The sequence below is a fragment of the Limanda limanda genome, chromosome 20, assembly GCF_963576545.1.
Source record: "Limanda limanda chromosome 20, fLimLim1.1, whole genome shotgun sequence".
Classification (NCBI taxonomy): Eukaryota; Metazoa; Chordata; class Actinopteri; order Pleuronectiformes; family Pleuronectidae; genus Limanda; species Limanda limanda.
In genome coordinates this window covers 6737680-6754327 of record NC_083655.1, presented here as the reverse complement: position 1 = coordinate 6754327, position 16648 = coordinate 6737680, and the positions used below count along the sequence as shown (strand labels likewise).

At 41.4% G+C, this 16648-nt stretch overlaps 2 protein-coding genes across 2 annotated transcripts; one reads left to right on the top strand and one right to left on the bottom strand.

Moving 5' to 3' along the window:
- Positions 1 to 617: 617 nt before the first annotated feature.
- nom1 (nucleolar protein with MIF4G domain 1) lies at positions 618 to 7532 on the top strand. Its single transcript, XM_061093933.1, has 11 exons — positions 618 to 1701; positions 1789 to 1901; positions 3012 to 3207; positions 3361 to 3684; positions 3838 to 3948; positions 4246 to 4416; positions 4531 to 4652; positions 4739 to 4871; positions 5905 to 6036; positions 6138 to 6247; positions 6724 to 7532. Exons 1-11 carry the CDS (start codon positions 760 to 762, stop codon positions 6899 to 6901), a joined length of 2532 nt encoding a protein of 843 aa, XP_060949916.1. The 5' UTR covers positions 618 to 759; the 3' UTR covers positions 6902 to 7532.
- Positions 7533 to 9714: 2182 nt separating this feature from the next.
- On the bottom strand, positions 9715 to 11908 carry mnx1 (motor neuron and pancreas homeobox 1). Its single transcript, XM_061094205.1, has 3 exons — positions 11416 to 11908; positions 10654 to 10814; positions 9715 to 10002 (listed from the first exon to the last, which is right to left on the bottom strand). Exons 1-3 carry the CDS (start codon positions 11906 to 11908, stop codon positions 9715 to 9717), a joined length of 942 nt encoding a protein of 313 aa, XP_060950188.1.
- Between the last annotated feature and the right edge of the window lie 4740 nt (positions 11909 to 16648).

Genomic DNA, 16648 nt, shown 5'->3' with positions numbered 1-16648 from the left:
AGACTAGATGTCTCGTCTGCGTTGCCGGCCAACGGAGCCGGACGTCCCCACATGGCGGCATGTTTCAAAATCGGTTGAAAATTGACTAAGTTATGGTTATTTACCACTACCAACACAATGTTATGGGTGAGAGAGCTGCCCTGTAGCAAGATGGCCGCCATGTGGTGACGTCCGGCTCCGTCGAACGAGACATCTAGTCTTTATATATGTCTATGGCTCGCTCACCCATAACTTGTGTTGGTAGTGGTAAATAAACATAACTTGCTCAATTTTCAACCGATTTTGAAACGGTTTGGTTTGTTATAAACGTCGGAGATGTAGTTATGATGACACTGCATACATTATTAAATTAAAAAAAAAAATAACATAATTATTCATAAGTATGCAGTGTCATATCTACATCTCTGACGTTTATAACAAACCAAACCGTTTAAAAATCTGTTGAAAATTTAGCAAGTAATGGTTATTTAAAAAGTATGTACCACTACAACACAATGTTATGGGTGGGCGAGCTGCCTGTAGCAAGATGGCCGCCATGTGCGGACGTTCGACTCCGTTGGCCGAGCGTCAGCCCGTCAACCTGACCCGGAAGTACACCATCACATGTCTGAGGGGTCATAGCAACAACATTGTCCTCATGGAGACACATGTGCCGGTGTTTGAATGTCTCTAAAGTTAGCTTAGCCGTGTGTTTTTAAACGCAGCTAGCCCGGTGGAGGTGAGTTAGATACCGAGGGTCTCCAGGTTGGGTTTGCAGAGATGAAGGGGAAATGGAAGCAGAGGAGCAAGAGCAACCAGGCGACAGTGAAGAAGAAGAAGGGGAATATAGTGCTGCACAGATACATGCTGGCGGTGGATGAGTTTGTGCAGAGCAAGAGTGGCGTGGAAGAAGAACCCGAGGGTGAGCCCGAGCCCGAGTTGAGATCCGTGAAGAGGAAGAGCCGGAAGGAGCTGCGCAAGGAGAAGAGGAAGATGAAGAAGGCCAAAATGAAAAGTCACTACGAGGGGAACAAGACGCTCGTTTTGCCCGCAGGTGATGAGGACAACCTGGGGGAGGAACAGCCACCTGAGAAGGAGAAGAAAACAGAGAGAGCGAGTAAAGAGGTGTCAAAAACAAAAGCAAGTGGACCTGCTGGAGCTGAGAAGGGGAAATCAGGGAAGTCTGACAAGCCAGCGTCTGCCAAGAAAGGCAAGAAAGTGAATAAGCTCCAAGAATCCAGAAAGATGGCACTCATGGAAGCAAATGAGCAAGAGGACAGAGAGATAAAGAAGCTGGAGAAACAACTGGGAATGAACAAGAGGAAGAACAAAAAAACTCTCCCTCAGTCCTTTGTCACCGATGGACTTGATTACATCCTGGGTGTGCTTGACTCCAGCTCTTCGGCCATGGGGGTGTACGATGAAGACGAGGACGTGGACATGGCCAAAGCGAAATTTGAAAAGCTGGAGGAGAGTGACTCTGCTTCGTCGGATGAGGACGAGGAACCTGGAGATGAAATGGCAAGTGAAGGCAGCGATGAAGACATGTCTTCGTTAGATGATGAGAAGGATGAGGATATTGAGGAGGAAGCAGAGGAGGAAGAGGACGAAGAAATGGAGGAGGACGAAGAAGAGATGGATGAGAGTGATGAAAATGAAGGAGACGCAGAGGAAGAAGCAGTAGCCCCTGACACCGAGACATCAGAGTCCGTCCCAGAAAATGTGAGTCCACAAACCTCGAATATATGTTTCTTACCTTCTGATACTTTAACTACTATATAACAGATCTTTACATCCTCTGGTGTCCAGACTTCCTCTACAACTGGAAAGTACGTGCCGCCTCACTTACGCGACATTGGAGATGACAAACGCAAAGCTGAGCTGGTAAAGCTCAAGAGGAATGTGAAAGGTCTGCTCAACAGGTACGTCTCACCACAGGACTACATTTAAACCATTTCCAACACACATCAAATCCTCTATTATAGAAATAAATACAATAAAGATAAGGGGTGGAAATTGGCAAAAATGTGACGATTCAATAGTATTGCGATATTTGGGCCACGATTCAATAGTATTGCGATTCTGCGATATATTGCGATACTGCAAGTATTGCGATTCGATTCTGCGATATAATGCGATTCGTGTCCCCCATATTATTCAAAGGCATTACAAAAATGAGGAAAATAAGACTGCTCAACTCACTTCAGGTGTCACATTTAATTCTGTGAACAACATTGTCTTCTACACATTAACTGAAGTGCAAAAACTAAGAAAGGGTAGTGCAAAAACTTTGTCCTTGAACATTCAGGACACAGGACCTTTGTAATTATTTTCTGAATAGGAGACCTCTCACATGAACGCTGAGCTCCCAGCACATATCTTACAATTATTTAAATACAATACAGTACAGCAAGCAGACATAATAGAGTAACATAAACCTGAGAATAATCATATAAATAAGAGTAACCTAGAGCTTCAATCAAATTGAGAAAAATAAACAAATGTGTACTACTAGAGTCCAGTCCAGTTGGCTGCAAGGTCATGACCCAAAATGTTAAATTCATTTGGGAATATTGGCATTTTTGTTCAGAAAAAGGAGTTGGTCAACATGCTCAGATGTTAAAGTTCCTCTGGGCCGTTACTATATATCCTGCAGTGGAGAACATCCTTTCCACATACACACTAGGTATCTTTTAAACTCTGAAACTCTCCTCAGCATGCTTTGCCAGCCAGGGGCTGTTACATATATGATTGTAAATAAAGTATTTTAAAAAATAAAAAAAATATTGCAATACTTTGTGCTACAGTATCGATATAATCGCGGGCGCAAAATATCGCGATACTGAAAAGAATCGATTTTTCCCCCCACCACTAATAAAGCTCCTCATCCTCGACTCTTTCAAATACAGATATTTTTCCATCTTGTAAAATATAATACATTTCATCCCTGTGATGTGTCGTATACCAAATATTCTGTGGTTTGTTTCTCTATGTAATGAGAAAAGTAATGATTCACCTGTTCACTCTTTCAGGCTGAGTGAGGCCAACATGGCGTCTATCTGTGGTCAGCTGGAGGAGATCTACATGAACAGCAGCAGGAAGGACATGAATGACACCCTGACGGAGGTGCTGCTCGCAGCCTGCGTCACCCCGGCCCTGATGCCCGACAGGCTGCTGATGGAGCACGTCATGCTGGTCAGCGTCCTCCATAACGCCGTCGGTATAGAGGTAAAGATAACCCTTAATGTGGGGTTTATACACATACAGAGTTTCTGGAGAGATTTCCCTTTAGTAGACCTTCATTTCACTGTCTCGTATTAAACTAATATTGACCTCTCGCTGCACACGAATCTGAATCGTTCACATTTCATCCTTTTCCAGGTGGGGGCCCAATTTCTGGAGACAGTTGTGCGGAAGTTCGACGAGATGTACAAGAACCCCAGTGAAGGCAAAGAGTGTGACAACCTGGTGGCCATTGTGGCTCACCTCTACAACTTCCAGGTGGTGCACTCCGTCCTCATCTTCGACATCCTCAAACTTCTAGTGGGAGCGTTTACAGAGAAAGACATTGAACTAGTTCTGTTCGTGCTGAGAAACGTGGGCTTCGCCCTGAGGAAGGACGACGCCCTGGCTTTGAAGGAGCTCATCACTGATGCCCAACGCAAGGCCAGCGATGTGGGCTCGAAGTTTCAGGATCAAACCAGGGTAGGGAGCTCCTTTTACTTCATCTGTCATGGAGCAGATATTCTTAAATATATCAAATCTATCCTTCACAACATTATTGTGTATTGATTTCTCAGCTATGTGCCTGTTTTGGAAGCTTTTCTTGGATTAAATGATGTGTAAACATGTCCTCAGGTGCGCTTCATGTTGGAGACCATGCTGGCTCTGAAGAACAACGATATGCGGAAGATCCCGGGCTACGATCCTGAGCCTTTGGAGAAGCTGAGGAAGTTGCAGAGGACTCTTGTGGGTTGATTTCTCCAACATGACCATATTTGGTTTTAAATAATCGTATTTCCCTACATTAGTGGAAATATTCAATTTTAAATGTAGACTGATAGTTATACTGCAGCTCCCAGCCTTACCACCAGATGGCAGCAGAGTACCATCTGTATAGATTCCAGAGTGTTGCTAATACCTTTAGCCTGATCAGTAGTCTGACTGCCTTAAATTCAGGATTGCAGGTGTTTCTATTATAGAACTGGTGTTTTTACCTCCTGTGTGCACGTGTGACTGATTTATTTGTGCATGTGTGAAACTTAGATCCAACGCACTGCAGCAGGCAGTGACATGAAGCTGAGGGTCTCTCTGGACAACCTCCTGGCCGCAGAGCAAGTCGGCCGCTGGTGGATCGTCGGCTCCTCGTGGAGCGGAGCGCCTATGATCAGCGACCCAGGCAACACAAGCACAAAACAGAGTACCGCTGAAGGACAGGTAGAGATGTAACAGTTTCAAAACCAGCAAAAAAAACTAGCACATCATGGAAATGTGTGTTTTGCCTTAGCAACATCTGTCACTTAACTGTTGTCTCTGTTTTATTTGTCTCAGTTTAGTGCCAAAGTCTTAGAACTGGCCCGGAAACAGCGGATGAACACTGAAGTCAGAAGAAACATCTTTTGTGTTATCATGACCAGTGAAGACTACCTGGATGCATTTGAGAAATTGCTCAGGTTTGTAATTGTTTTTTTATTTTATTTCTACATGGCCCAGCTAGACAATGTGTGTTTCAGTGGCTTTTCTTTGTTGTGTGTTACAGGATGGGACTGAAGGACAAGCAGGAGAGAGAGATTGTTCATGTTCTGATGGACTGCTGTCTGCAGGAGAAAACCTTCAACGCCTTCTACGCTGTACTGGGAGAGAAATTCTGCTCCCACGATCGCCGCTTCCAGGTACCCCAGATAAATCTCAATGTGAAAGTATCCGCACTTCATTCACATGCAAGCTTAACTAAACAGAACCTAATGCAATTCTCCTGCACTTAACATTATTAATACACTTGTCCCTCAGGTCCACAAAAGCTTAATGAACTACCAACACAAACAGATTGGGATATGGAATGAGCAATTTTCCAAGACAGTTGTTTTTTAATTAAACATATTGAACTTTGAAGTCTGTAAAGATTAAGATATATGCATAATATTTCACGTGTTACATTTCAATTCTTTATAAAACATTTCAATCAGTCATAATAAAGATACTTAAAATGACATTTTCAACTATAAATGTTGTTTCTTCAGTCATTAAATCGAATTAAAGGTTCTGGGTTTTTTTTCTGTACTTCTCAGAATTATCATTTACATTTATGTTAGAAATAATAGAAATACTGAAATAAAACTGTTCCTTTTAAAGTCATAGTGCACTCTGTAAATAATCTGTATTTTAATGCAGCACATGAAGGGGTTAGGTGGCAACGTCACTGTACACAAGTTGTGAATTTGCGTTTTAATGTTCGATAAGTTAATGTAAATTTTATCATGAGAAACTGTGAAAAGGTTGAATCACCCATAGTGTGTGTGTGTGTGTGGGTCTGTGTGTGTGTGCGACCACCCAGTATCTTAAATCGGTGTGTGACCTGCCCGTGGCCTGCAGTTCACCTCTGCAGTGTGGGAGTCTCACACCTCTCTCACCTCTTACATTATTTGACCCAATCTGTGACGACAAACAATGGGGGGCAAGACCACACTTCCTACTTTGCTGCCATGTCGTCCCCCGGTGTCTGCTTCAGAAACTGACGACCATTGTCCTCATCAAAGAGCTCGTACCCGGGCTGCTGGGAATGTTTGCTTTTCTCATGTAAACTGGATCGGGAGGAGATGATTACCTGTGCTCCTCACCTTGATGGTTAGAATAGAATTATCTCTGTGCTGGGTGTCCTTCATACTGTCATACTATCCCTCAGATTGATGTCCTGTATTCTCCTAGATGACTTTCCAGTTCAGCCTATGGGACAAGTTCAGGGAGATGTCCAACCTTCCGTCCAAAACCTTAAACAATCTGGTCCAACTGGTCTTCCTCTTTCTCCAGAGAAAGTGCCTCTCGCTTTCCATACTTAAAGTAAGAGACGTCCAGCCTGGAGCTTTATTACTTTGATATATTTGATGATGTAGAGTGAATTTAATTATATTAATCAGTCACATCTGTGGTTTTCTGTGTAGGTAATCGAGTTTGGGGAGCTGGACAAGCCCACGGTGCGCTTCTTACGTCAGGTTCTGACCAAACTACTAAAAGAATGTGAGCCGGAGGATCTAGCCATCATATTTGGAAGGTGAGATTCATTGAGCTTTCAGTTAACTCTTAGATGTTCAAACCTGTAAACTAATGCCAAATAAGACAAATAGATAGAACGATCAACAACCATGAATTTTTCCCTGGGAATTTTGTGAAAAATACATTATCTTGCCATGTTTAAAGTGAAAATTAATTTCCTGCATCAACCCTTTACTCCAAATCCAGCCCAAAATGTTATGGGTTCTTTCTTGACACATGGTCCATCCTTCCACAAAGTTTCATGGAAATCAGCTCAGTACTTATTGAGTTATCCTGCTAACAAGCACTCGTTGGTGGAGGTAGAGCCAAAACTGCCACAGAGCCACTGTGCTAACATGGCTAAACAGTCCATTTAAACTTTTGAGCAATGTTAACCTCTATTAACCCACATCTTGTAAAACGTCTCCTCTTTGCTGCTTGGGACTATGTGAACGTCTGAAAAATCAATGTCCCTCATTGTTTTCCATCTGCCAGGATCTCAGGAATTCCCAAGCTCGGAATGCTGCGGGAGGGCTTGAAGCTTTTCATCAGCCACTTCTTGCTGAAGAATGCCCAGTCACAGGAACCAGCTGAGCAAGCAGCGCTGCTGTCGGAGCGCGCTCAGGTCGCCACCAAGGCCATGGAGGCTAAAGAGGCCAAGCTCAAACTGTAAAGCACACAACAGACTTACTTTCAAACCAGAACTGTGCAACACAAGACGGCTTGTTGCAGTGAAGTGCATCTTGATTCACAGACCAGGATCCTACAATTTATTTTAAACAAGAAAAAAATATGATTTTGATATTAAATCAACGTTCTTGACGTTTTTTTTTCCGTGAAGGTTTTAAGTATGGTTGATCACAAATATGCTTTTTTAGCATAAACGAGTTCATCTTTGAATTGTGGATTAGATTATGACAGATTTAGCATATGTTCAATTATCTAATAGCATTGCATTGGATATTTTGTATATTTCAACTCCCTGATACATTGTTCTTGTTGGTGCTTCTGAAATATCACATGGTATTATATCTTAACAAATTCATTTGAAATCTTAGCACTGTAAAATATTTATATAATCAGTTAAACATGAGTCAAAAGATTTGATTTATTGTTAAGAGAAAGATTTTTTAAACTGCTTTCATTTCCTCTGTTTTTCTTTAATGTTATTTTCTGATTCTGTCCTCATGGAGGCAGTGTACAGCAAGAGTTAATATCATAAGGTTCAGACACCTGGAGTCATTCTACTGAGCTTCACTGGGTCTATTTACACTCTTACACAAAATAAAATGCATTATAATACATTTCAGCCTTGAACACAACTGATTAGTGAACATTTCCATCTTTTTATCAATTTATGTTGATATTTCCTCTTGGCCACTGTGATTGTGACATAAACAAGAGCCGCCAGAACAGAGGGACGGCGGCGTTGTTCATTCAGTGTTTTCACGCCCTGATGAAATGACCCCGGGCGAATGAGTCTAGTCTTTTCTGTTTGCTCGCTGACACCAGTATCTGCCCGCGTGGTTAGCATAGCAGAGTCGCTCTGTTACATTTGATACTTGCTCCTATTAATTAGCTCCATTGGTGCGGCCTGCATCAGAGCGCGGCCGGAGGTCAGCAATGGGCCACCAAGGTCAACCAGAGGAAATGTCCTCTGGTAATCTCATGTCATGGGAAGTAAAAAGGGGATTTAAACTCGGGTAAGACCCAGTTTTTTGATGAAGAGCAGAGCATCCCTGCATCCACAAAAAGGCCCATGTGGACTGACGGTGTTTTGGGTGAGAAATGGAAGGTACTTGTGAGGAAAACTCCCCAGTTAAAAAGCGGAGATAGTGGGATCAATGGTCTCACTGTGCCGTCCATACACTGGCCATTGTCTGCAGCCGTGAGCCCGAGAGCTGCCACCAGCTTTACCTGGTGAACTCTTGCTTTGGCTTGACCCTCGGCTGAACTTTGATTTAGTCTGCCGAAGCTAAAGCAAACAGCTGAAGATAACCAGCAGATCCCACAGTAATCCTGTTACAAATGGCACATAATCAGTCAACCTCTGCTATAGTTTCACACTGATGACAGCGGGAACAAAGATAACAAGCGAGACCATTTTGTGCGCAGAGAAAAAGGTTTCCTAGAAAATATCTGTTGCATAGTAAGCACACAAAGAGTTAAGGTGTTAAATTGTCCAAATAGCTCAGCCACAGTGGGATACACAGTGCTAAAATTCAAAATAAATAAAAAATATTTAAAGATCATGTTGGATTAAGGAAAGCAGGTGATAACGCACCTTAAATAAATACATGTTTCTGTAGTATGGAAGTGATGCTAACCGTGCATTTGCAGGAGTACTTATTTATTTTCTTGTTTTTATTTTTTAATAGCGAAATTCTAAAAGATTATGCTATGTCATAATTTTACTTTTAGGTTATAATTAAAGGGAGGTCCTCTTGAATCCAATCCGTCCTATATTTCCCAATAAAGACCCTTCAAAGTGAATGAATTATGAATAAATGAAATACAAAATACCACAATGTAATTGTATAGCGACATTTGAATCACTCTAGATAAGTAGATGTTAACATTTAAAATATTTCTGGAGTTGTGAATCATTTCGCGATGATTTCACTCCTGAACATAGTGCCTGAGCAGCCAAGTTGCCGCTTAACACGCCGTTTAAAAGGCTTTAATAAAACGAGCCCCATTGCTAGTGTGGTGTGAAATGTTTCCTCCGTCTGCCGGGCTGCTCGCTGTTTGCTCTCACTTCACGTTTGCACGGATCCGACAGCGCTATTAACAGTAATTCCCATGACCCCACCTGTCAGAGCAAGAAGACAAGTCTCTGTGTGCACCAGGGCCCGAAACTCCGCAAAGTGTGAGTCATAAATCGAAAGAAGAAAAAAAAATTGCGTCAAAATACCAACTGCGTGAGTTTTATATAAAAAGCATTTTTATTTCACAGTTTCCACCGAGAGAGACGCTAAACTAAAAATAATTTAGCATGCACTGGTATGACCATTTTATAAATACAGTATAGAAAAATAAACATAACACTTTTTTTAGCGTGACACGACACACTACTCGGAGGTATAACACCACAAAGAACAAAATAAGGCCAAAGTAAGAGGAATGGCAGCAGACTATATGAGCTGTGTGGCTTATTGAACCAATCACAACAAGTACAGGTCGCAAAGTCCGGATCCAGTTTACAGCGTTTTGTATATGTCACAGTTTATCTATATGCTGAGTGATGTGTGTGCGTTATAAAATCTAAATATCCACTTGTTATTTCTTGTTTATTACGACATTATGGGCATTAATATTTGACCTAATTTCTTTTCTCTTTTTTTTTCTTTCTTTTTTTGACAAAATGCTCATTTCTTCCATGAAGGTGATTAGAGATTGGATAACATGCAACTGCATTTTAAAGCGAGAACCCCCCACAGTCTTTATAAATGGAGATCTTCATCCCTTATTCTTTTTTCTCCAGCTTCAGGGCTGTGGGCTGATGTCACTGGCGCGATTCCTCTCGTCGTCCGATGAGCAGTCGGACGAGTTGTACATGAAATTCTCGGCCTCGTCGTCGTCACTGTCCCGGAAGTCTTTTATTCTGCCGTTTTTTGAGTCTGTCTTGCTGCGATAATCCGACTTTTCGAGTCCGTCAGATTTCTCCTGGCCGCTCTTGCTGCCCTTTTGCTTCTCGGCATCCTGCGCGGCCTGCTCTTTGGCCTTCTTGCTTCTTTTCCATTTCATTCTTCTGTTCTGGAACCAGATTTTGACCTGAAGAATGAAGAGAAACAATTTGAGTTTATTTGATTGAGACATATACGAGAGGCCGGCTGGTGGCCACTGCGACAGAAGCTTCCCCGCAACTTTATTGCACATTATTTTATCCTCCTGTCTCATTTCTATACCCGTTACCTCTCCAGTGTGCACTTCCAGTTTAAGACATAAATATGTCCTTAAAATACTTAAGAAATAACACAAAAAGAAGAAAATAAATCTGTGCGTAATAAGTATGCGTAAAGTTTGCGTAAAGGTCACCATTCCACCTGACATTGACCTCTAGGGTGTTACAATTATCTTACATCGAAAACAGGACTTAAAGGTTATTTAATCTTGAAATCATTTTTTTTTTTACAAATAATTTGTATCATGTAAAATATGAAATAGATACTATGGCTAAACTGACTATTTCCATTGCAATTCAGATACAAGTGGAGAGATGGGACTGGGATTTTTCAGAAACAAGACACTTAAAAATACATTTTACTTTCATTTCTCAATTACATTTTGCATAAATGTATGTTTTATGTTTTTCTAATATTGAACCCATTAATAAACTTGCTGGCCATGTTTTTGAGGCCATGAAAAATGTATTAATACAATAAATATCTTAATATAAACGCTATGTGCTCAGACGTTGTTTACCTGTGTTTCTGTCAGCATGAGGGACGTGGCCACCTCGAAACGCTTCGGTCTGGACAGATACTTGTTCAGTTTGAACTGATGCTCCAGCTCCAGCAGCTGCTGACTTGTGAAGGCGGTTCTGGGTCTTCTGCACTTCCCGAGCAAGTTGGACTGCGCCTGAGCTGCAGGAGGAAAACAACATCAATGTCATATTTTCATTCAGTTTCTCCGCAGTAATCTGGGTCTAATAACAAGAAGATTGCCAGCTCCTGGTTGTTATGTTGTCATTTCCCACATCCCTAACCCCCCTGTTTAAGCAACAAGGTCGTCCACTTATGAATATGTCCATAGAGAAGCTATTTGCCATCGCGTTTTGAACAAATCTGTTAAAACGAGCGGAAACAAAAAGGCAGTCTCTGGTGAGCAAACAGCATGTGCACTGTGGGTTTCACACCCCTCCGCCACTTTCCCACTGTCCATTATCTGACAATTTTAGTTCCTCTCTGAAAACCCATCACACTGTGACAGCCTGTTCATTCAGACATCTTCATATCTGAGGGAGAGAGTGCACCAAAAACTACTTTATATCGAAATATAAGGAGCATGCATGACAGTCTGTATTAGCTCAGGATCACACGCTTTCAGGGTTATTTCTCATTCATATGTATCATATAAATTGCCACAAGGACCATATGTTTTTGCTTTTGATAATCCTGTTTTGGGCTTTTTTTTCTAGCTGCAGGTAAATTGTCATATACACTCTGTAGAGAAACAGCTACTCACCATTGAAGTCAGACATTTTGGGCAGCATCATCCCGGCTGTGGAGACCCGGAGCCAGTGGTCCAGCTGGAAGGTGCTGGCCGTCAGCTTGATGGGATCACTGGCGTGGTGGTGATGGGAGCCGTGTGGGTAGGAGTAGGACAGGGCAGGGTGTTGGCCCCCGAGTGCAGCAGAGGAGTAGGTGTACATGGGGTGGCCGTAGAGAGCCTGTGCGGGGATGCCTGCGGTGCTCTGCGGGTGTAATCCAAGCATGCTGTGCGGGCTGTTGAGGAAGCCCGGTTTGGGGATCAGCCCGCAGGAGGACATCCTCGGCGGGGACGGCGTCTCGTTGCGCAGGGACTCGATGCTGCTGCTGAGCTCCTGGGACGCCTGGCTCCCGGACCCTGGGATGGAGGAGGAGGACAGGGAAGTGACCAGTGCCAGCGGGGAGGTCTGCACCCGGGGTGGATCGACTGCTAACAGGGCATCGATGCGAAAGTTTTTGGACTTCTCCATTTGGGGTCCCTTGAGCTGCTGCTGGTGGACGACGGAGGAGTCAGAGCCGCTTTCCCACCTCTCAAAAGTTATGATGTGGTCCGGAGTGTGAGGGAGCAGCTCCGTGTCACACTTCATCCCCGTCACATGGAGGCGATTGGTGGACTGGTCTGCAGGGGGCTGGTCCAAGCTGCTGGAATCACTGTGAAGCACCGTGCTGCATGCCTGGCTGCTTGCATAAGATATAACTGTTATAGGAAAACAACAAGCATCAGAAAGATTTCATATAACTACATGTTATTGTTTTATTAAAGACAAATATGCATTGCATCAGAGGGTCAACGTTCCCAAAGTTAATATCCTAATCATGGGGGAGGAATTAATTCGTTTTCATAGGAATACAGGTGCTGCACATTTCTGAGGATTGATTGACACTATGCATTTATATACACAAATAAATACGTCATCAATTTAACCAAGGTCAGGAGAAGGTATAGCAGCATCATGTTTTTTATTCACACAAACATACCAATAACAAAAAACATAATATAAGAGTCGATTTATTCATTTTTTTTAATCTTTCATCTTCTTTACATCCAAAGAAATTCTAATCATTTTTATAATCATGCAATTATTTCATTCCAGATTTTTTAAATGACCTTTTCTTGCTGACACATGTCTTGTCTCTGCTTCATGGTTCATCTCAGGATAGGAGATGATTCAGCAAACGTTTTTTTCAAATTTGAAATCATAAAACAGAGAAAACATGATAACAAATATTAAACGACACCACTGGTATTTGTTTCTATAGTGGAACATATTTTGATAGCAAATTCAATTAATACACAAGCTGCTGCAAATGAAAGACCAATGCGTAAAAACCGAACATCTTGAGCCCGGGCTCCCTGAGAGGCCAACTGGGAAATTTAAGTAAAAGCCTCCGTCTGTCGCTCCCCAAACCTGGAGGTGACAGACGCTCCCTGGTCCTAATGGAGCCGTGCAACCAAATCAATCAACTCACACCCGTGTGCTTCCAATATGAGGTTATCAGCAAAACAGACTTGTGGATGATGCAGAAAAAAATCGGTAAAATCCTACAATTGTTTTGTCCCTGTAATAATGAAAGAGTTTTGATGTTTTTTATAGTGAATAAAGAATATTACCACATTTTTACCCTAGATAAAAAGCCATGGTTAGCAGTCAAATTAAGTCAAATTTTGGCACAATATTCCACCAAAATTTTGGTAATTGAAACCCTTCAAGTGTGATGAGGCGAGAGACATAATAGGCCCGTGGCTCCTGGTGACTTGGGTCTAATAAGCCACTTAAAGTTAATGGAAGAGGAGGTCAAAATGAGAATTATTGACACCCCGTTGCCCTTAACCTGTCTACCAATAAAGCTGATTAGTTTTTGTCAATTCATCAGCCAGCCGCGCGCCGCGGGACGTTTATTTGCTCGGGGGAAATCAACAAGTCACCGGGTAGTTTTCAAGTAAAGGATCGCCATTTAATTGTGGCCCTTGATGATCATGACCAATTACAGGATGATAACGGGGAGATTGATGTGGGTGCGGGATGTGGCCGCGCATGGACACGTAGACAAAATGGGTAGAGAGAGGGAGACAATTCACTGTTGGACACCAAACACCCAAACCATGGTTTTTGAGGGGAAATGGCACAATGACCCAAGATGTGAGACTGAGGGGTCTCCGGTGTTGTTGGCACTTTGTCCCCATGTGCCACTTTCTTTGAAGCAAATTTAAATCTGATTATTCTGCTTTTAATCACAAGGATAACTGAAATGCAACCACTGGAGAGAGTTATGGATCATTACCAATTTCAGAATGATAACGAGGAGATTGATGGGGGGTGAATAGAAAAAGAGAGACACCAAACATCCAAAACTGTATGTAATGAGAACTGGTACAAACTGGGGTCTCAAATCCTTTTGGCACTTTGTCCCCATGTGCCACTTTCTTTTAAGCAAATTTATTTTTGATCATTTTGGTTTAAATCATAGGGAAAAATAAAAAAATACATCCACATTAGAGAAAAGCTGAGAGAGTTATTATGATATTGCGAAGGGCTAAATAACCACCCTCACCCCTGGACACGCAGCAGAACCGAGGGAGTCTTATTTTGTAGTTTTCCCATTGATTAAATGCATTTTATCAGCCATCTTGCATCATAATAATAATAATAATTATTATAACAGTCGGACTCTTGGTCGCCGTGCTCCCGAGCTGCGCGCCCTGTCCCCACCTCGGGTTTAATTTCATTAAGGGGCCTCGCATGAATATTTCTATTAAAGCAGCGGTGAAATATGGAGCCATTTAGTATTGGCCTTCACCGATCAGCAGATTTATTGCTCCTTTTCATCACATCTAGGGGAGAGAAAATTAATAAGGCGCCCAAGATGGAACCGGACCCTAAAACCTCGGTCTCTCCTGAAAGCTGTTAATTTGCTCCGTAATTACTTTCACAATTAACTAAAATACAAATCACAGTGACAAATCGGGAAAGCTTATATATTAATTACGTTCGGCAAACGTGTTCATTATGAAAAGGCAATTCCGAGGGACCTGCACTGTCTCTTTTTAATGCAACAAATACCTTTAGGTGAAAGTGGCACGAGTGGTCGAATTCCATGAAATGTGTGGAAGTGCTTATGGCTCGTGGTCTGATTTGTCTGCCTCATTACTGTCAGATGAAAGCCCCTTAATGTCAATGTCAATATGAGACAATCACCATTTATCCACAGCTACAATAAAGACTCAAAGTGACATCAAACTCTTCGTGGAATCCAATATCATGGTTAATTTGTCTCAGACAGTACATTGTGAATATGGAGAGGAAACCTGCTCACTGTTTTATATAGAGGCCGGATCACATCTTATTGATGAAGCCATTTGCCTGCATGGGCCTGGTGCTCCTGCTTTTAAAGCCTTTATTCGTTCAGCCAATAAAAAAGCCCGAAGAAATATGTCATCAGCTTGTTGACGAGATAAAGGCTGCAATAACAATGATGATAGCAACAAGAATATTGATAAGACTATGAGGGAATTGCATCCAATATAAAACATGCATGCTCCAAATTATTAATTTAAAACAGTGATAATATTATTGCAGCTTAAATTCACCTGCTCTGGAGAAAATACGTTAAGTATATTATAAGAAAATGTTATAAAATGCCAAAAAAATAAATAATAATAAAGTCAGGTAAATAATAAATGTGGTGCAGATACTTGTCTCCATATTTAAATATTGTATATGTAACATGAACACTATTATATTGGGAGTGGAAGCCACATTGTTGACTTCCATCATGTTCACATTTTATGGGCTGTATTCTCCTGCAGCTTATTAAAGTGATCTGATGAGGGAGGATTTTGCTCTTTGCTCATTACAACAAGCATCATTTCACCTCTGATGCTGTGTCAGGTGCTGGTGTTGGAAAGATGGAGGGTCCTGAGGAGAAGCTTTTAATTTTCATTTCTTGCTGACTGTCGGAGAGTCATTGCATCTCTGTGGTAGGTTTGTATTGTAAACAATTCCTCTAGATACTATTCGCTCTATTGTATTCGATTCAATTTTATTAGACATGTGAAATTGCTTGTAGATAAAAACTGACATAGATAATGAAGCACAGTCTTGCAGCTGAGAGAATATCTGTGAATATTGGTTTATTGCATGAGGTCACACAGGTTATTCATCATTTATTATCTTTATAAATAAAATATTAACATCATAGGCCTACTTTTCTGATAAAATGTCAAAATCCAGATGGATTAAAATGAAATAACAAGGGCAAAATGCAAAAGTCTGTAAAAAAATCCAGAATAGTATCACACCAGTATGTCAATTACCAGCCTCAACACGGTACCACAACTAATCTTAAGTAATTATGCATTTATAGTCTTTCATGAGGAACAGTAATATAAATACAGCAATAATATATGAGTAAAAACACAATTGTGGATTATCTTGCAAGAGAATGTGTGGAGAGAATTTCATGGTTTCAGCCTCGGGCCAACAGGGACAGGTTATTTTTGCTGATTGACCTGTGATCACTTCATGGGGATAAACACCAGAGTCCCTATACCCAATTGTAATTGTATTTTGTTTTACAGATAAAAATATCATCATGGGAACATGTTAAGAGTTTTCTGTGTGGCTGTTTACAAGGTCAAACATGAAGTCTCAATCTCTGCCTTTGAGCCGACATGGGCGAAAAACCCTTGAAATGCCATGATTCAAACAACTACAGTTCAATGACAACGTGGTCAAAGCCATAAATTCTGTGATACTCAGAGATACTGTACATTTGAACGCTTCACAGCAGGAGTCCTGCAGTGGATGGTGTGGTCTGCACAGAGTCCTGCTGCTTCAGATCATCAAGTTGGTCTGGAAATCAAATGAATGCAAAAAATACTCAAAGAACCTTAATCCAGAGAGGGACTGTTACAGTTGTCAGAGATTCAAAAAAACAAAAAAACAAGTGTGTCGAAGAGATCAGTTCCGTTTCAAAGGCAACTATTCAAAAGGTGACTATTCATGGCTCTTTTTGATAGCAACTTTAAATTCATGATAAATTACTCTATTTACATAATTCAGAATCTATTAGTGAACAGTTTACAGTATACTTACATTCATCTGTCATATAGTAACCCATAAATATGAATATATGTGGTTTATGTTGAAAAGAAGACAGAACATACAATAGTTCATCTGTTAACGGAACCTTACAAGGTCACATTTATT

Bases quoted from the DNA above. Each gene is read 5' to 3' on its own strand.
- nom1 (XM_061093933.1), top strand. From the start codon at position 760: ATGAAGGGGAAATGGAAGCAGAGGAGCAAGAGCAACCAGGCGACAGTG. The intron at 1,902-3,011 runs GTACGTCTCACC...TCACTCTTTCAG, and splicing joins GTGAAAGGTCTGCTCAACAG to GCTGAGTGAGGCCAACATGG. The intron at 4,872-5,904 runs GTACCCCAGATA...GTATTCTCCTAG, and splicing joins CCCACGATCGCCGCTTCCAG to ATGACTTTCCAGTTCAGCCT.
- mnx1 (XM_061094205.1), bottom strand. From the start codon at position 11,908: ATGGAGAAGTCCAAAAACTTTCGCATCGATGCCCTGTTAGCAGTCGAT. The intron at 10,815-11,415 runs GTGAGTAGCTGT...TTCCTCCTGCAG, and splicing joins CAAAATGTCTGACTTCAATG to CTCAGGCGCAGTCCAACTTG. The intron at 10,003-10,653 runs GTAAACAACGTC...TTCATTCTTCAG, and splicing joins TCATGCTGACAGAAACACAG to GTCAAAATCTGGTTCCAGAA.